Source organism: Triplophysa dalaica, chromosome 19 (assembly GCF_015846415.1).
Source record: "Triplophysa dalaica isolate WHDGS20190420 chromosome 19, ASM1584641v1, whole genome shotgun sequence".
NCBI classification, from domain to species: Eukaryota; Metazoa; Chordata; class Actinopteri; order Cypriniformes; family Nemacheilidae; genus Triplophysa; species Triplophysa dalaica.
This window is the reverse complement of record NC_079560.1, coordinates 10210617-10228219: the sequence shown is the minus strand read 5'-3', so window position 1 is coordinate 10228219 and position 17603 is coordinate 10210617. Positions and strand designations below refer to the sequence as shown.

At 37.4% G+C, this 17603-nt stretch overlaps 3 protein-coding genes across 4 annotated transcripts; 1 reads left to right on the top strand and 2 right to left on the bottom strand.

Annotated features, from left to right (window-relative positions):
- Nucleotides 1-2716: 2716 nt before the first annotated feature.
- Nucleotides 2717-9930, bottom strand: nf2b (NF2, moesin-ezrin-radixin like (MERLIN) tumor suppressor b). 2 transcript variants are annotated; one of them, XM_056732046.1, is made up of 18 exons: nucleotides 9831-9904; nucleotides 9633-9682; nucleotides 8487-8593; nucleotides 8274-8399; nucleotides 8067-8189; nucleotides 7845-7928; nucleotides 7512-7580; nucleotides 7329-7411; nucleotides 7178-7253; nucleotides 6833-6970; nucleotides 6622-6696; nucleotides 6424-6537; nucleotides 6097-6219; nucleotides 5650-5867; nucleotides 5281-5383; nucleotides 4654-4793; nucleotides 4418-4568; nucleotides 2717-4229 (listed from the first exon to the last, which is right to left on the bottom strand). In XM_056732046.1, exons 3-18 carry the CDS (start codon nucleotides 8574-8576, stop codon nucleotides 4182-4184), a joined length of 1761 nt encoding a protein of 586 aa, XP_056588024.1. In that variant the 5' UTR covers nucleotides 8577-8593; nucleotides 9633-9682; nucleotides 9831-9904; the 3' UTR covers nucleotides 2717-4181. The 2 variants fall into 2 exon arrangements, with proteins under 2 accessions (XP_056588024.1, XP_056588023.1); XM_056732045.1 differs by having other exon boundaries at nucleotides 9633-9930.
- On the top strand, nucleotides 9127-12343 carry mettl27 (methyltransferase like 27). Its single transcript, XM_056732047.1, has 6 exons — nucleotides 9127-9290; nucleotides 10056-10174; nucleotides 10248-10376; nucleotides 10473-10608; nucleotides 10800-10889; nucleotides 11232-12343. Exons 2-6 carry the CDS (start codon nucleotides 10058-10060, stop codon nucleotides 11459-11461), a joined length of 702 nt encoding a protein of 233 aa, XP_056588025.1. The 5' UTR covers nucleotides 9127-9290; nucleotides 10056-10057; the 3' UTR covers nucleotides 11462-12343.
- Nucleotides 12344-12345: 2 nt separating this feature from the next.
- Nucleotides 12346-17540, bottom strand: cldn30 (claudin 30). The gene is made up of 2 exons (XM_056732048.1): nucleotides 16974-17540; nucleotides 12346-14473 (listed from the first exon to the last, which is right to left on the bottom strand). Exons 1-2 carry the CDS (start codon nucleotides 17452-17454, stop codon nucleotides 13644-13646), a joined length of 1311 nt encoding a protein of 436 aa, XP_056588026.1. The 5' UTR covers nucleotides 17455-17540; the 3' UTR covers nucleotides 12346-13643.
- Nucleotides 17541-17603: the final 63 nt, after the last annotated feature.

Sequence of the window (17603 nt, the reverse complement as noted above, 5' to 3'; positions counted from 1 at the left end):
AATAACTTGATTACAGGATTTCCAAAGATAACGATTCCCACACATCCCAAAGAAGATGTGAGAGAGAATGACCTCAAGCTAGGTTGTATTTCTGCCATGCTTGACAAATCCAGATACATAAACTATGTGAAGGGCAATAAAGACAGACATTCTCAAGCAAGGCATTGTACTAATGTCTTTCACACTGCATTTCATTTTCATACCTTGAGGTTATAATGTACCACATATGGCCATATAATATAGAGTGGATTAAACTTCTTCAAGGATTACTTGAGAAAAGAAACAAAGATAACAATAATGCTGAAATGGTAAAATTAGATGAGCGATGAATTTTCATTATGATTGGTTGGTGATGTTGTGTGTAGCTCTGGTTGTAGATATACATTCTTGATAACATGTTACCAAACAACAATGTTAAGATGTGATTTGGGAAATCTGTCCTATCATTCAATGTATCAGTTAAATATTTACAAACCACCAGCTTTCCGACTCAAAATGAATCACATCCTGTTGAATTAAAAACCTTTTCAGAAGCAGAAGGGGAAATAAACATGTTCGAATGAAATAAATTGTGCAACAGTAGATGAGTGTTGTGAATATAAAATATCCCTCATCTACATCTGCCTGAAATGCTGGCACACCACATAGTTTCCAGGGACCTTTTGGAGAACATAATGCCAAGCACTGCAAACAAACAAAAAAATACCTGCAAAGGCAAAAAGTTTTTTAAGGTAATATGGGATGTAATGAAAAAACATCAGGGATGGAGATGTGAGGGTACAAATCTGCATACGTTTTTAACAGGCAAACCACGATAGACCTGGATGGAAACAATGTGCCTGCGGTGTGAGGTAACAAAACGCTGGTGACTCATCACTTGAACAGTGAATTAAAGACCCAACCTTCCCTTAAAGATGTACACAATTGTGACCTTGTCCTTCACTGTTTGATTCTTGCCTTGTGTCTAAAAGCCCCAATCCGATGTTGAAGAATAAAGATAAAGTAAAAAATATGTTTCAATACATCATAGTTGTATGTTAGATACAGTTATTTTAGATAAAAGTAATATTAAAAAGTAAATAATTTTTACGAGGTTGCTTATTCATATGAATTCGAACATTGTGAATCCTACAAAAAGATACGATTAGAAAAAGCAAAAGGCCTACTGAAATAACGTCACTGGTGTGAAAGAAAATTGTACCAAAATGTAGGCTACTAATGAGATTGTACGAATATTAGCAACATCAGGGATAGTGCTGGTCCAAAACGTGTTTGTACTCCAAAGAAGGAATTGTTAATGATAGATTTGTTGGGTCTACCACTTTCAATTAAAGCGTGCATGGAACATATCTTTGCAATTTTAAACAAGAGGTAGGTATTGATATATAAACTTCAAAAGAAAGTATGAATGCGTTATATAATATATATAATAGGGCAGTTTTCTGTTTCACTGTAATGAAATATGGATTATTTTATAGTACACAAATGGTATTAAGCACTTATTGTTCAAAGCCGTCCTTTAAAACAATCCACACCTGAAACACAATCTAATCAGAAAAGGTTATTTTCAATAGTAACGCGATAAACTTTAATCCAAAAATGTGTTTTTCTGAAGTCACACAGATTTCCACTTTTGTTAAAACTCTATGCCAGATGGTCTTGAATGTGTAATGTATGATAATGCATGACAAAATATACAGCTTTAGACACATCCATATTTCACTGTACATTAAATATCTGTGGGTGGAAACTGATTACTGTTATATCATAAACCAGAAAAAATACAACCTGTTTTAGATGCATCACTGAAGTGTCTTATAAATCTATCCATAACTGTTTAGCCTGAAGAGGGCAATTTCTTTCATTCACCAAGCACTAAGCGCCTGACAAAATACAAATATGCTAAACAACGTAATAATGGAACTCAAAAAATGCTCTTTATTCTGTCATCTAGAATTTGATTCTGTAGGACGTGCGATGCAAGTTACAATATAATTTGAAATTACCTTACCAAAATATTTTTTTTAGTTGAATTTACATGTCATGAATTTCAATTAATACAAGCGTAAGTGGGGCTGTTAAGTGTGGCGTTTTATTTTACTTCCAGGAACATTTCTCCAGAACTTTCTTCTGGCTGATAATTGGACCCATTGGTTCTCTGTTTTCTAAAAAGGCGGATCAATTAATCTGGAATATAAATATCAATAAGGTTCTCCATATACAAGTCTTAGCGGAGGATGGTCTCAACTGATCAACCTCTTGGAGGACCTACATTCAGCAAACCCACCTAAGAGAAGAAACTAGTATATCTAGTCCATTACAGTAGATATACCTGCATTCTCAGTAAAACGTGTAGATTTTATCTATCAAGTTATCAATTTTATGCTACAATAGAGAATCCAAGAAGGGTGATCATCTTCAATTCACACTCTCAGTGAAGTGTGAAATTATCAGTAGACATATAAGATTGTGAGTCATCCATCCTAAATTGTTGCACCACGCCATCTTTAGGAAGTGAATGGTACTGATTCTGAACATTAACATTAGCTCTCTTGAGACTCTTTCTACCTTTTACTAAAACCACAGGAGACTCTGGATGTACTGGATGTTCTAAAGTGAAACATTAGGTACTGGAATGGTCTGACCTAGAAAATAAAGTTTTGATGAAAAACATCTACAGCATTTGCAAGTACAAAGCACAAAGCACAACACAGAATTCCATATTTGCAATTTATTTGTATGTTGGTTTACAATTCACCGCACATACGAGGTTCCTGTATGACCGCTTCCATATGAACCATCTGTGTCTGTATCCATGGCACGAATAAGAAAAGGCAGTAATACTGTGATCTTATAGATACTCAAACCAAACATGAAGTAAAAGTTGCACATGTGGTTACGAAATTCAAACTTAACAAAAAGTAGTAAAGCAGCCGAGTAAAAACAACACAGGGCAGGACTGGCAGATGGTTGTGGCATTCATTAAAACATGAACAGTTGCCTGGTGAAGTTAGTTGCCTGGTGAAGTTAGCACACTCAAGCTAGTGTGCAAATAGACAGGCTGGTGATAACACAGGAATGTTTATAACTACTAGTAGTAAGACTTTGCAATAAATGTGTATTAAGCACAAACATCGCTCCAAAGTGTTATACAAAGAATTAGATAGCACCTTCAGCTTAAAGTGCTGAGGTGTTGAAATAGGGCGAGATGTCAGAGTTCTGTCTGCCATTTCTATATCTTAAGGATCAAGGCAAATCTAAAGTTTGAAATGTTCACCACTCCAGGAAATATATTTGTGTAGTGTGCAGAAATGTCCACATAGCTCATAACCCTTCAACATTAACCCCCCTAGAGTCAGACTTTATGAGCACAAATGTTAGCAAAAAAACAATAAGAGCCCTTCTGTATTACGATATCACACACACTATAAAAAATAGTCAGCCAAAATTGATAAATAACAACACATATAAACAGAGAGGCCATCAATCTACCTCTGTTCTTGCATAAGACAGAAATATTACAGCTGGCACTGTTGCAGAGCCTCATATATCACTAGCAAAACAGGACCCATACTGTGATAAAAGAATGTACTGGTAGATGATAATTTGGCTCATTGAGTAGTGCAAGCTTATCTAAAAGGCACAAGAGTGTTTAGGCGAATGTCAATCACCTACACAAGTATACATTCCAAAACATGCAAACGCTCAAAATCAATTGACATTCTCCGAAATATCACCTAAAACCATGTGTTGGGTGCATTTCTTAGCAAGGCACATACTTAAAGGAAGCTAGTTGTCAAGTTGTTCAAGCACCCCACAATTAAAAAAAAGTGTTGTGCAAGATGTAGTATTTCAGGTGGGATTACAATCGTCCAAAAGCAACCAAGCTTGATTTGTTCATTCTGAAGGCACTACTACACCATATGTATCCAAAACATCCCTTTACATCTGCAATAATATTAGGCATAGAAAGAAGTCGCATACAATTTTCCAAACCATTTGTGGCATTAGTGAAAGACGACTTGTGTACACATAACCAAACCTGAACTTTTGAGATATAAGAGGAAATATGAGCAAGAAATATATTACTTTTAAAGGCACGTGAGGTTGTGCTTGCATTTTAATGTAATGTTTGGTGCTCCAGACCCTCCTGCTTCGAAATGAAAAGATGGATTGATCTTTCACACTTCCTCATAGAAGCCCATTTGAGCCATGTAGGCAGAATTTCTCTGTAACAGACAGCGAAGAATAAATCAATCCAATCTTTGTGAGTTCTGCAATTGTTTTCTATTATGGAAATTCTAAACATGTAGCAAACAGGTGTTAAGCATGGGAATAAATATATAACCGCAGAACAACATGTAGAAAGATTTAGTTGAAAAATATATGTGGAGTAAGCAACATGAGTGTCTCTTACATTGCTGTGGGAAATATACTGAGGGTCAGTGTAATTCCTGTGGCTGTAGATTCCAGCTTGCTGCTGTTCCTCCAACTTCAGAGATTCGATCTCAGATTTCAGCTCCTTTAGCTGATCTTGAAGATGTTTGCTCTTCTCCATGTACTCCAGCCTGACACACAAAAATGCATCACATAGATTCAGCTTTGCCTTTTCAACAGATCTTCACACACCTTCTGACACCGTCAAGTGCATACCGTTCTCTCTCAATCTCCATCGAAAGTCTCTTCATATCAGAGTCTTTGAAGTCCAATCGCATGGAGCTGCTCATGTCTGCAGGCAAATCCACATTTTCTGGCCCAGTGGGTGGAGGAGGGCTGGAATATGGTGCTAGCAACTAATCACATGACCCAAATTACATTTTGAATGCATTGTAAGTACAATAAGAAGCAGAATGGTTGTTAAAGGGATAGTTGACCCAAAATTGACAATTCTGTCATTAGCCAGGTTTCCATCACTCTGGTGTTAGGTGCATTTTGAAATGCCACATCAGAAACAAGTGATTGAAACCCCAAATTCCAAAGTAAAAATTAAGCTCTCTTGGGGTGTTTTTTCTTTTCAAACCTGTGTGTGTTTCTTTTATTCTGCATAACACAAAAGAAGGTATTTTGAAGAATGTTAGGAACCGAACAATGGTGGTACCCCTTTGACTTGCATTGGTTTCGTTTTTATACAATAGAAATAAATGTGTACCACCGTCGTTGGGTTGCCAACATTTTTTGGTTACCAAAGCAGGCCATACAGGTATGAAGAGAGTGAGAAAATAATGACAGACGTTTTACTTTCATGTGAACTATCCCTTTAAGTTTTGTAGAAAAAATTACAGGATATGTTGTTTTCGTGATTTCCACTAATTTTTGCTTAGCCCTTCGTTCTGCATCTTTAGCCTCGTTCAGGTCCTGTTTCAGGTGGTCGGCTTCTTTCAGTCTGGTGACAAAAATGAAATGTAAATCATTTTTATGCATCAAGTCAACTCATACAGACTGGCAAAAAGAAAAGCATAGCTGGATAGTCTGGTCACTTAATCTTATGCTTGAATTAGTATCATTCTAGGTTGATAGAAATGTTGCGTTAACACAACAGTGTTTACACTTTTTCCAACCTACTAATAGCTATTCGCATTCCCTGCATATTAAGCTGCGTTGGAGAAACTATTCTCTAAAAGTTTCCAGGTTAACTAATATCACACCCACCGCCTCTCAGACTGCTCAACTAGTTTAACCGCCATGTGTTCTGCTTCTCTCATCTTCTGCTCCATCAGCCTCTTCTCCTCTTTAGTTTTAAGGGCTGTGACCTCCAACCTCTGCCTGTCCTGTTCTGCCTCCGCCGCTTTGTGAGCCAGCAGTTTGGCCTCCTCCTCTGCGATCTGAGCTTTCTCTGCCAGAAGGTCGGCCGTCTCTTCCGAACGCAGCTGCAGAAAGACAGATAAGACAGGTTTACAAGATCAAACTCGGGGAGTCTCGGACCATGAATGGAATTCTAATTTGAGTCCAGAACAATGGTTTGCACTTTAATACCCCTGCATTCCATTTCAAATTTTTGTCTGAACAACTCAATCCACATACTTTATACTGCTCTGAGATAATATATCAAAAGGAATGTTTTTGGCAACGTTCAATTTTGAGAATGTCAAAACTCACCAGTGCTTCATTGGCCATTCGAGCCTCGTCCTGAAGTTGAAACAGACGACGTTCCATCTCTTCTTTTGCTCGCTCGGCATCCTCCCTCATCTGCTTCTCCCGAGCGAGAATCTGACGCTCAACCTGAACGCACACATTTGACCAGAACCAATCGGTTTAACTGCTGTGCTCGAACATCAGTGCTTATCATTAGTGTAATGTTCATTAGCTTTAATGAACGCTCATAACAAAACATTTTAAGAAAGAACAAAATGTGATTAAAGTAACAGAGACCTCTTTAATGAACAAGGTTCATAAAAACAAACATTATGTTAATGAAAAGTACACCTTTTTCCTAGCCTTCTCTTCTTTGGCCTGGGCCTTCATTTGTTGCACCTCTATGGAATCCACTTTCCTCCTCCGCATAAACAGATCATGGTTCCCAATACACAGCTGCAAGATCTAAGAAACACAAATGACTGAATGATGCGTCTGTTTGAGCATTTTTTTAAAACAACTCCAATCCGTTTCATCAAATTAACTCACCAGTTTGTTTACTCTGAGCTGAGATGAGTAGAATTTAAAAACCTCCATTTTCTTGTCTAATGGCTTGATTGTAAACTGATCAATAGGAAAGAGACACAGAATATTTGAATAATTGTATCTTTTTTGCAGTAAATGTTGTTGTTCAAAATGTCTCAGCTGTTTATTTACATGCATTAGGTTTATATACTGTACACATGTGGGCTCAACAAACCTCTTTCTCGCTGTAAGAGATGTTACGGATCCCACTCCAAGGGAAGGATTTGTTGGGGCTGAGCTTGTTGTTGGGGTTGTAAATATGAAGACCTTGGGCATCAACTCCAAGAAGCAGCTCTGTGTCCCTCTTATTTTGCTGTAAAATATCAGAATACAAAATATTTCTTATACACCATCATCTCCAATATCGTCACTACAAGAAATCTCGACAAAGACAAACAGGGAGAAAAACTGTTTTGTCAAGCAATCTCAAAGCCTCTGATTGGAACTTAAAAAAATACATTTTGACGCTTATAGAGCAAAGCAACAGATCATATTTAATGATGAAAAACATGGGATTTACCGTGATAGAAAAGTAGCTAACTCCGTACATTTCCAGATCCTGTGCTATTTTGAGATATTCCATCTCTGCCTCATCCCTGCAAACACAAATGCATTTTGGTTACAGGGTAAGGGTGAAGGGTGCTTAAAAGATAAAATTGAATTTTTCTTACCTTGTGATGTTTCTGTGCTCAGCATACCAAGCTGTTATCTTCTCTTCCCACATGTCTGCTGTCATCTGATACTGCATCAGCACCTGGACATCACCACAAAAGAGCACAGAAATCCAAAAGATCAGTTTAATGATTGAATTCAATGCGCAAATGTAAATGATATCGCATCAACCCACGACTCACTCTTTTGGGCAGGAGCTCATCTTGAGCTAGAAAGCCTGGCTTGTGAAAGTTTGGATCATAGTCTCCATACTGCAAAAAACAGACAGTTATATTTAACATAAGCTATATATGAAGAGTTGATGAGTTATTCCCAAATGTGATAACTACAGCTTTTAAAATTGTTCTAAAATCATGTTTTTATATTGTGCAGTCCAGTTAATATCAATCAAACTACAGTTGGTTTGTTTTGATTTAAGCCATAATAACTAAAAAGTTATCTCATTTGGGAACCAAACTCTTCATATGTTTTTTATAACGAAAAGCCTAAATCCAAATACTCAAATAGAAGGGTACCTTGGCTTGAACAGCATATGATGCCAAAAGAACAGAGGCCTCAGGAGAACAAAATATCTCCTCATCTAAGATCTGCTTTTTTACCTGGGTTAAAATAAAAAAGAATTGTAAAACAATTTTGCTCATAGAAAGAGAATCACTCACTGCAGAAGTTATAGCGGAGCATAAAATACCATTACGAAGAGAAATGATGCCAAATTCACCAGTACAACTCCCACATACTTGTAAGAAGAAAAGGTGTTGAGTAATTTCCTGCACAAGCTCATCCTCGACTTTTTCGGGGAAGAATTTGGCGAGAAAATGAAACGTTATCGGAGAATCCTTTGGAACCTCTTGATCCAAAACCTGTATGGATTTAATCCCAACAGACATGTCAGTGTATCTCTATGTTAACTGGCAGACTGTGTTTACAGTGAACCAACATCTCACCCGTTTATCAGGCTTCAGCCAGGCATACGTGTCTTTCACGATATATCTAAGGCCAAAGAACCATGTTTCTCTTAGTCCAATGGTCCGACACACCAGGTCAAACAGATCTTTCCCTTTCCATTTTACCTGGGAGACACAGATCAATGTGAAAGCATGCACATATGGAAACATAGGACACAGAAACAAACAAACAAACACAGACACGTTGTTTACCTCACAGCTAAACTCCATTTCAGCATCCATTGTGATAACCTTGACTTTAAAAGTCTTCGGTTGTTTCTTTTTCAGCCCCAAAATGGACATTTTCACTTTTAAAGCACCTAAAACAAGAAAGTGTTGATGTAAAATGTTTGTTTATTTACACGTTAACAAATACTAGTAACAATGACATTTGTAGTAAAACAGTGGTTATACAAAATCCTCCTCTAGTCCACCTTTCGTTTTAAATATTTTTTACTTTTTACCGCGCTCCTACATCGTACTTTCAGCAATACCAGATATTTCAGATTACTTAAATTTTTCGAGTTACGTGTACTATAACATCACAATCTTATTTTTAACTGAGGTGGATTTGAGAGGGTTTTGTATTTGAACAAACATTAATCAATCTGTAAAATACAAATGGTTAATACACTTTTACTATAATAACACCATGGTCAAAAATGTGAACAAGGGAAGTCTAATCAATAAGTCCATTAGAACAAATAAATACAAGAAATAGAAATAAATTGAAAATTTATAGAAAAATTAAAATGAAAGCAGTAAAAATAATATAAATATATGTATCAATAAATATACACAAACAAATCGAAAGTAACTTCAATTTAAGTCGTTTTCAAGTGAGTGAAGCAACTGTGCACTAATGCTGCTCACAGATTGCAGATCGCAGGTCAACTGTATGGCGTCAGACGACTAAGACTCATTCACATGCATGCAAAATATTACTTTAATGCCGTAAATAATCGCTTATTTTCCTTTATACAGACTTTTTTATCAATCTTACAACGCCTTTGGAAGGTAGGTAGGCTGCTACTATGCAACATTAGTACGTTGCAAAGTGATATCCAGTGAGTAAGAACACAAAGCTTGTCTTTCTATTAGAAAACATGACATAAAACTGAAACTGTATAACCTTGGTGCCCTTTAACATGTAACGATAACGTCAAAGTCATATAAAGATAACTGGTTATTTCAACATCTGATAAACACTTTGTAAATGCGCTGTTGATCTTTAGCATGTTGCTACATCTACTCGGCTCTTTAACGTTATCTCTCTGGTCAATATTGCGAGGAATCAAAACAATTATTTTAAACATTAAGGATCACAGAATACAGTTAGATGAAGTTAACGTTAGTTACCTTGTGTACGTGTTGAGATAGGCCCGATCCACGGGCGATGAGTCTCGCCGCTAAAGCACAACAACACAAAGTAAGTTAGACTCGATTCGTTCCCCTACATGAACACCGCTGTCAAGTAAGTAGCAAGCTACAGTATGTAATACTCTTAAAAGGTGCCCATATTGTTATTAAATCATAAAATGGACGGTTTTTGCATACAAATCTGACGTTATCTTGAAAACAATATGTTGAGGAGGCAGTTAGCAGCACTTTGTTGTTGATTCTATTTGTCGCCCTCTAATGGCAGGAAGGAGAATGTAAGGAAAAGTTTGTGGAATACAGGACAGTGATTACATGCAACTTCAAAATAAGGGTTTTCATTTTTTTATTTAGTTTTTCTATCTATCTAATAATCTTATATTTAATGGAATCGTGTCTCTGAAGGAATGGCTAACAGTCGAACCTTTTCTGACGTGAGGAACGTGATCCTGTCGGCCCATAAAAACACAGATACCCAGGATAAGGTCGGCTTCTACGATACCTGGGCTGAGAACTATGACCAGGTACATTTTTGTAAATTTTCTTTTTTATTCATTTCCCTGCAACTGTTAAATGTGTCATTTTTTGCCTTAACAGGATGTGGCGATGCTGGATTATCGTGCTCCTCTTTTAGCAGCCAGGTGTGTCAGCTCATTTTACAAAGGTGACAGAGAGAAGATAACTGTCTTGGATGTAGCCTGTGGTACAGGCCTGGTCTCTGCACATGTACGCATTGCTTTATTTGAATTCGGATAGACGTTAGAATGTGGAAGATCTGAAAGTTCAAAGGTGATGTTTTCTCTGCCATTTGATTGAGGAAAGTTGAAGAAAATGGGGTTTCAACACTTTGTTGGAGTGGATGGAAGTTTAGGGATGCTAGAGCTGGCTAAGAAAACGGGACTCTATGAGCAGTTTAAACAATGTCTGCTTGGGCAGGATTCCCTCCCTGTTGAAGCTGGTAAGGACTTTAGTTCAAAATTGCCAACATCTGCGTTTCTGTATCAGAAATGTCTGTTTTGGATGCCAGATAACAACCATTCTAGAGTTTTTATTTCATAATTTAGTTTTTACAAATAGTCAGAATTATTGAAACAAAACAAGTTTGATAAGCAGCATGACATCTTTAACATCATTATCTTGTCCTATCAGCGTATGAGATTGTTATCATTGTTGGAGCTCTGAGCGTTGGCCAAGTGCCATTGACAGTCATCAGAGAGATGTGGGAAGCTACAAAACCAGGTAACGTATCTTTGCCATAAAGAATTATTGTAATGTACATCCGTGTACTTTTTAATCAACTGTATGTTAAATATTTGTTTATTTTATCCCAAAAGTGACTTACAGTTTATTAAGGGTGTATTGGAATAATGGTATATAATTGATCAACCTTATAGTTGTATTTCTTGTCTTTCATATGCTTACAAGTTTATATATACATTAATTGTATACTTAACTAAATAATACGAACAAAGAATTTCTTTATTTTCTGAAATAAAATAATGTATGTCTACATTTACATCCAAATGTATAGGGCTAATGTAAATGTCGAATGTTCTTAAATCTCCTCGCCCTTTGTAACAGGTGGCTACGTGTGCATGACCACCAGAGGAAATGCAGATAACCTGGAGTACAAGGTTGAGCTGGAGAAAATGATTAAAACACTTGAAGAGGAGGACAAATGGAGACGTGTGACTGTTGTTGAGGTGGAGGAGTGGGAGAGGGCAGTTTCACAGCAGGACGATGGGTACATTCCAGGCACCATTTATCTGTATCAGAAAACTGTTTTAAATGCACTCCATGAGTACATATGACCCAGTATGGCTAACCTTCTGGTGTCACAGTCTGAGCTGTGTGTCAAAGAGTCAACCAGCAGGTGGTGGTATTATTGCAGAAATTGTAAACACTTGTTGAGAAATTACTCCCCCAAAGAAGCCCCCCAGGATTTTTTGTTTGTCAAGTCAAAACATAATCTGATGCAGTTATTTGAAAAACCACAAGGGGGGTGTAAAAACGTTGAAAGGACTTGGAGAGAAGAATTCTGTGTTGGAACTCTCCCGGTTACATCTAACCTTTCTCTTGGCCACTCCTCGATACTCCAGCCTGAAAAACTTCAGAAGCTTTCTCTTCCACGGGTGTCATGTGACATAAATCAAACACATTGTTTGGTTTGGATATTTTTCTGAAGCATTTCAAAGAAATTATTTTCAAAGAGAACTTCTATTTAAGAGTTTCTGTTTTTGTTGTTCCAAAATCCAAGGTCATGATTTTTGCCGAAAGATTTAATTATGTATGTGACTACATCCATAGTCTTTTTAACATACCGTAAAGAGATCAATGTAAATGTGTCTGTGGGCTCTCCTATTTTGGCCAAGTGGTTGATATCCTTAGGAAAAAATCATTTTGACCCTGGGACAACATTTAAATCAACCAATCAGATTTTAGAAATAAGTTTACAGTTTATTTAAAATTTAATCTTCTAACCAAGATTAGGAGCTTCTAGACAATTGTTTTTCACCTATCATTTCCCTCTGATTTTAGGGCTAATTTATGGTTAAGGTTTGGATTTGGTGTGGGTTTACGTTTTGTTCATAAAAATGTTGTCCTTAGGCCAACAAAATATGTTGTCATGATGACATCAACCACTTGGCAAAATCAGGTTGAGCGTTTCTGTGTTAATAAAAAAATTACAAACATACACAGTTAAGATTTATTACTCTTATAAAAGGCATTCAGGAAGTGGCATTTTATACTTTATAACTTATAAACAAAGTGCACAACTACAAAACAACTCAGAAACAAAGTGTTATCCCCCCACCACGTACTGAAACTCAGTTTAAGTTCTTTTCAAATGACCACATGCAAATGCTTTCATGAGATGATACTCTCTGTTAAACCGGTTTGGTCTGAATCTGCTGTTTCACGCAGTGCTCGAGTTGACACAGAAGAAAGACAAACAACGAAGAGAGTGTTCTTACCCTCCCTTGAAAATCTGAACTAAACCATTGTCCAGCATATCTGAAGGACCACATGTGTGGCCAAGAATGTAAGAGTGCTTTTATGGGGCAATTTCAACCAGAACTTTCTACAACTAGCTCCCAAACAAAAAAGACATGAGATTTGAATGAAACTGACATATTTCCATAAATTTGTTAAAGAGGTGTTGGGTCTTTACTTTAAAAATGACAAAAAAAACTATGCTAACAGATCTACTATTTTAGTGAGGGGGGAAAACATTTTACCACATACAACCATGAACACAGTGTGAAACTAGACAAATGATTGACATTACACCGCTGAATCACAAGATAATCTTTACAACCTGACACTTACTCACCCTCTTGTCATTTCAAACCTGTATGACTTTCTTAATTTGATAATTTGAAGAATGTTGTTAACTTGCCCCCATTCACTTGCATTGGTTTTGTGTCTATACAATAGAAGTGAATTGGGGACAGCGCTGTTCATTTACCAACTTTCTTCAAAATATCTTCTTTTGTGTTCTGCGGAAGAAAGAAAGTCATACAGGTTTGAAATGACAAGAGGGTGAGTAAATGATGAAAGAACTATCACTTTGGTTGAACTATCACTTTAAGTCTCTGTTTAATTAACATTATAAATCTTCATCTACAGCATTATTTGCACTTAAGTGCAGTGTAAGTAAATTAATATAGTATCTAAGCAATAGTGCTATCGTTAATTTTTTTTAAATAGTCTAAAAATGCTTAAAATAACAATAACAATTCTACATTTTCTTAATAATGCTAAATTCACAGTGCTACGGCAGATATATGCTTGTCCAAGTGCAAGACGCTGTTGCATTCTAATAGGGTCAACTCAAGGTATCAAGACCTTGAGTATCCTTGAGTATCAATTCAAGGTTTCTTAAATCAAATATATGTCTTTGAAGGATCTTCAGATGTGTCTCTTGGTGCAGCGGATGTCAGGGTCTGATTCAAACTTTTCTTAATCCGCTGAGAGTTTGTTGACGCCCCCTCACTCTGCTACTGACTCAGCTCTTGCAAGCTGCGACTTTGTGGTCGATGGCTTGCTGTGATCTGAACCTGTGGAGGGTAAACTGTTCTGATGATTCAAAGGTGCTTTCTGACTCCACTCTGACCTCACAGAAGGAGCACTGTTTGGCACAGACCTCACGGAGACCGGCCGCATTCTCTGTGAACCTGCCATTCTGGACCCTGCCAGCGAAGAACGCACAACCAAGTATTTCACAGACGGACCATCGTCATCCACTGTGTTCCCTGTGCAGATTGAGGTGCACAGCATTCCTCCGCCTAAAACCAGTAGGATAGATGCACCCCAGCCTAAATAAATGGCTCCCCCAATCTCCCTGCGCTGCGAATCCGTCAGTAGTGGGTTGTAGAATGCCTTCACTACAATGCAAGCCGACCATGACACTGGAATCAAGCAAAGAATGCCAGCGACGATCAGAATGATGCCAGCAGCTCCCACGACTTTAGCTTTGGTGCTTTTGGTTCGGCTCAGGAAGATAGTGCACTTTCCTCCAAGAAAGGCCAAAATCAGGCCCGCCGCTCCCATGAGAATGGACATCACCATCAGGGCCCGGGCAGCCTGGAGATCCGTGCTGAGTGCGAGCATGGACTCATACGGTTTGCACTGGATCTGACCTGTGCTCTGTGTCACGCAACTCATCCAAATGCCTTCCCACATGATTTCTGAGGTGACGATGGTGGTTCCAACAAAGGCCGTCACACGCCACATGGGGAAGAAACAGGACAGGAGAGCTCCCACCCAACCCAAAAGAGCCAAAGAACTAGCCAGCATTTGCATGCCCAGGGAAGCCATGACTAACTCAAAAACTTTCAATAGTAAATGTCCACACAGCTAAATCTCAGTTGGTTTTTCTGTAATGATGTCTGGCTTTGATCTGCTTGGCTTTCCTAACTTAATGTGCAATGCCCTCCATTCTTTTCTTGTAAAAAGATTCCACACAACCGGTCCTGTGTGAGGTCACTTCCTTCTGTTCACATTCTTAGCAAAGGCCTCTTCATTACACTCTCTTGTACCTTTCCTGTGTGCAGAGTTTTCACTCTAGTGATGGTCATGAGGTGTTTATGTATTGTAAAAGAGAGAACTTAGGAGGAGGCGTGTGCAGTAAATGAGACCAAGCCTCCATTGAAGTTCACATTACCAGCCTAACCAGATTTCTATTTCTAGGTTTAGACAATGTAGGCGGATCACGTATATATTGATGGTCTACTGTGTAGTTGGCGATGGGGACTGGTTCAGGTGTTTGTACCTCACTTGTTTTCATATCTATTGTGTTCAAGTTTGTTTTGCAGGTCATGTGTCTTGTGTTTTATGTCTCATGCCAAGCATTTACCTATTTTTTGAAAAATACAAACATTAGATTCTAGGCGATTTTTGAATGATAAACAGCAAAATAACAAGAGTGAAAAATATTTCATGATGTGAATACCTAATTGTTAAACAGCATTGTTGTCAATTTTGTCTAATTTTTCCGTCAGTTTACCATCTATTAAAAACGAAATATGAGTCACCAAATTTTTTATTATTTATTACATAAGACACTTCTCATCAACTAGAATGCTGAAGTTACCCATTACATATTTGTCTTGTCATATCTAAGAAATGTTTGTTACGTATTGCTGGTCATAGCTTGTTTTCGCAAGAGGACAAGGGGGAATATAGAGGAAACTGGTTTCTAGAAAAACACTCTAAAAAATGTTGGGTTATTTCAACCCACCGTTGGGTCAAAAATGGACAAATCCAACTGTTGGATGAATTAATCTTTGTTTCAACCTAAAATGCCGGGTTGGCAAATATAAACCCTATGCTAGATTAATTTCACCCAACCATCGGGTTTGTCCATTTTTGACCCAATAATGCTGAGTTAAATTACCCATTTTTTTAGTGTGTACTGAGGTTGTGTATATTGAAATATTCAAACAATAACAGGAAGTGTTAGGGTTAGGGTTGGATAAACTATATGAATAAAACGTATTAAAACGTTATTTAAATTATTGACTGGAAATTAGTTTTTAGTTTGGTTTCAGTTTGGTTTAGTTTTGTTGAATAATGATAATACATTTCATAATGTGGTAAAGTATTAAATATGAATATAATCAGTTACACAAAGTTGAGATCTTTCAATTTTTATGTGTTTATTAAAAACAATGACACTTTATTTACATAACAAGTAACATTTTATAGTCCAATTATGTATTAAGCAATCATAAAGAAATTAGATATTTTGGAATATAGCCTACAGTTTACACATAGTACACACACTGTTCAAACAATTAAAACCACTTATTCATTACTTATTAATATTTTCTAGATTGAAGGGTTTAAAATAAAATAAATAAAAATATCAAAATAATATCAAAAACAATACCTGATGATGATAATTATTTTGTGAGAAAACTTGAACAAATCAAAGCTATATGTTATTTTCTACAAAGTACAGGTAGCTACCAATTGCCATGAATTTTCAGATTTTACATTTTAGCCAATTTCGCCAAAGTCAATTTCCTCAGGTCTCAAACTGAGATGCTTTTTAAAAAGTATAGTTTAAACGTAGTAGTTCCCATATGCTGGGCTCTTATTGGCAGCATTTTCTTCCATTTCAAAATGTATATTAAATAAAATGTTTTTTTCCTAACGAAAAAAGATATTTTTATATTTAAAAAATTTCAGATATGTAATTAAATGCATTTAGATCAATTAATATTTAAGATCATGAAATACATTTGAGTCAAGTGATTGTAAACTTAAACAGTAGTGTAAAACACTGTATTAAGCTGTATACATGCACACACACACACATTTTTTCTCTTCATATTTTAGATTTAGATTTCCATATGACAAAAGCTTTTTACTGGTATTAGCTAGTGCACTTAATGCAGAGACAAACCCCTGGGGGTTGTGGGTTTCCAGAATAGAGACACAGCAGTGATGAAGATGACACGATCACCGTACTATACAACAGTGACAAAGTCCATATATACTGCAATTTCTTTTTACAATTAAGGTACAAACCACATAATGAACAATTTCAATGTGTGTATTTAAACATTTTGTTCACTACTTTTTACAAAATCAATTGTCCTCAGAGTTTCCTATCAATTCCTTCCCGACTCACTTTCATTTAGGTTCAGTTGATCTTTCCTTTTCAAACATAAGCTTTGCTGCTGTTCACGGATCTGGCCTGAGAATATTTCACATTGTGCGGAACGTCATCATTTGGAGGACACGAGCTGCAGAGAAGACCTCCGCCCAGGAGAAGCAAACCAGCAGAAGCCCAGCCGAGGTAAAGCGATTCGCCAAGCTCTCTCCTCTGGCCGTCAATTAATATGGGGTTATAAAAGTCTCTGATTATGCTGTTCGCTGTCCAGCAAACTGGAACAAGAACAAGAACTCCGGCAATAATAAAGATGACCCCGCTGGCGATGGCAACCTTTGCCTTAGATGCCTCGTCTTCCACAAAGTTGGTGCACTTCCCTCCGACGATACACATCATGATTCCAAACACGCCGGCAATGATGGCAACTATAATCAATGCTCTCGCACCCTGCAGATCTGTAGGAAGGGCGAGAAGAGAGTCATAGACCTTACACTGCATCTGCCCTGTGCTTTGAACCACACAGTTCATCCAGAGACCTTCCAAAACGTTCTGCGAGGTCACGATGTTGGCTCCAATGAACGCCGACACCCTCCAGTTGGGCAAACCACAGATGACAATGCTTCCCAAAAATCCGAGGATGGCCAGGGAAATGCCCAATATTTGACGTCCTGAGGACACCATGACTTTCAGTGTCGTATGGCTATGAAACAACAAATTCAAGAGGACAAAAGTTGCTGTTTGCCTCAGCGACTGTTTGCAATGTTTGTGTTAAGTGTCACCGTCAATTGTTGGTTAGGCTGCAAAAAATAGGGCAGGGTTTGAGTATGGAA

Coding starts and splice junctions, on each gene's coding strand:
- nf2b (XM_056732045.1), bottom strand. CDS start 8,576: ATGTCCATTTTGGGGCTGAAAAAGAAACAACCGAAGACTTTTAAAGTC. Junction 7,254..7,328: donor GAGCACAGAAACATCACAAG/GTAAGAAAAATT, acceptor TTGTGTTTGCAG/GGATGAGGCAGAGATGGAAT. Junction 5,384..5,649: donor GTTGAGCAGTCTGAGAGGCG/GTGGGTGTGATA, acceptor TTTTGTCACCAG/ACTGAAAGAAGCCGACCACC.
- mettl27 (XM_056732047.1), top strand. CDS start 10,058: ATGGCTAACAGTCGAACCTTTTCTGACGTGAGGAACGTGATCCTGTCG. Junction 10,175..10,247: donor GGGCTGAGAACTATGACCAG/GTACATTTTTGT, acceptor TTGCCTTAACAG/GATGTGGCGATGCTGGATTA. Junction 10,377..10,472: donor CAGGCCTGGTCTCTGCACAT/GTACGCATTGCT, acceptor GATTGAGGAAAG/TTGAAGAAAATGGGGTTTCA.
- cldn30 (XM_056732048.1), bottom strand. CDS start 17,454: ATGGTGTCCTCAGGACGTCAAATATTGGGCATTTCCCTGGCCATCCTC. Junction 14,474..16,973: donor CGGCCAGAGGAGAGAGCTTG/GCGAATCGCTTT, acceptor TTTTTGAGTTAG/TCATGGCTTCCCTGGGCATG.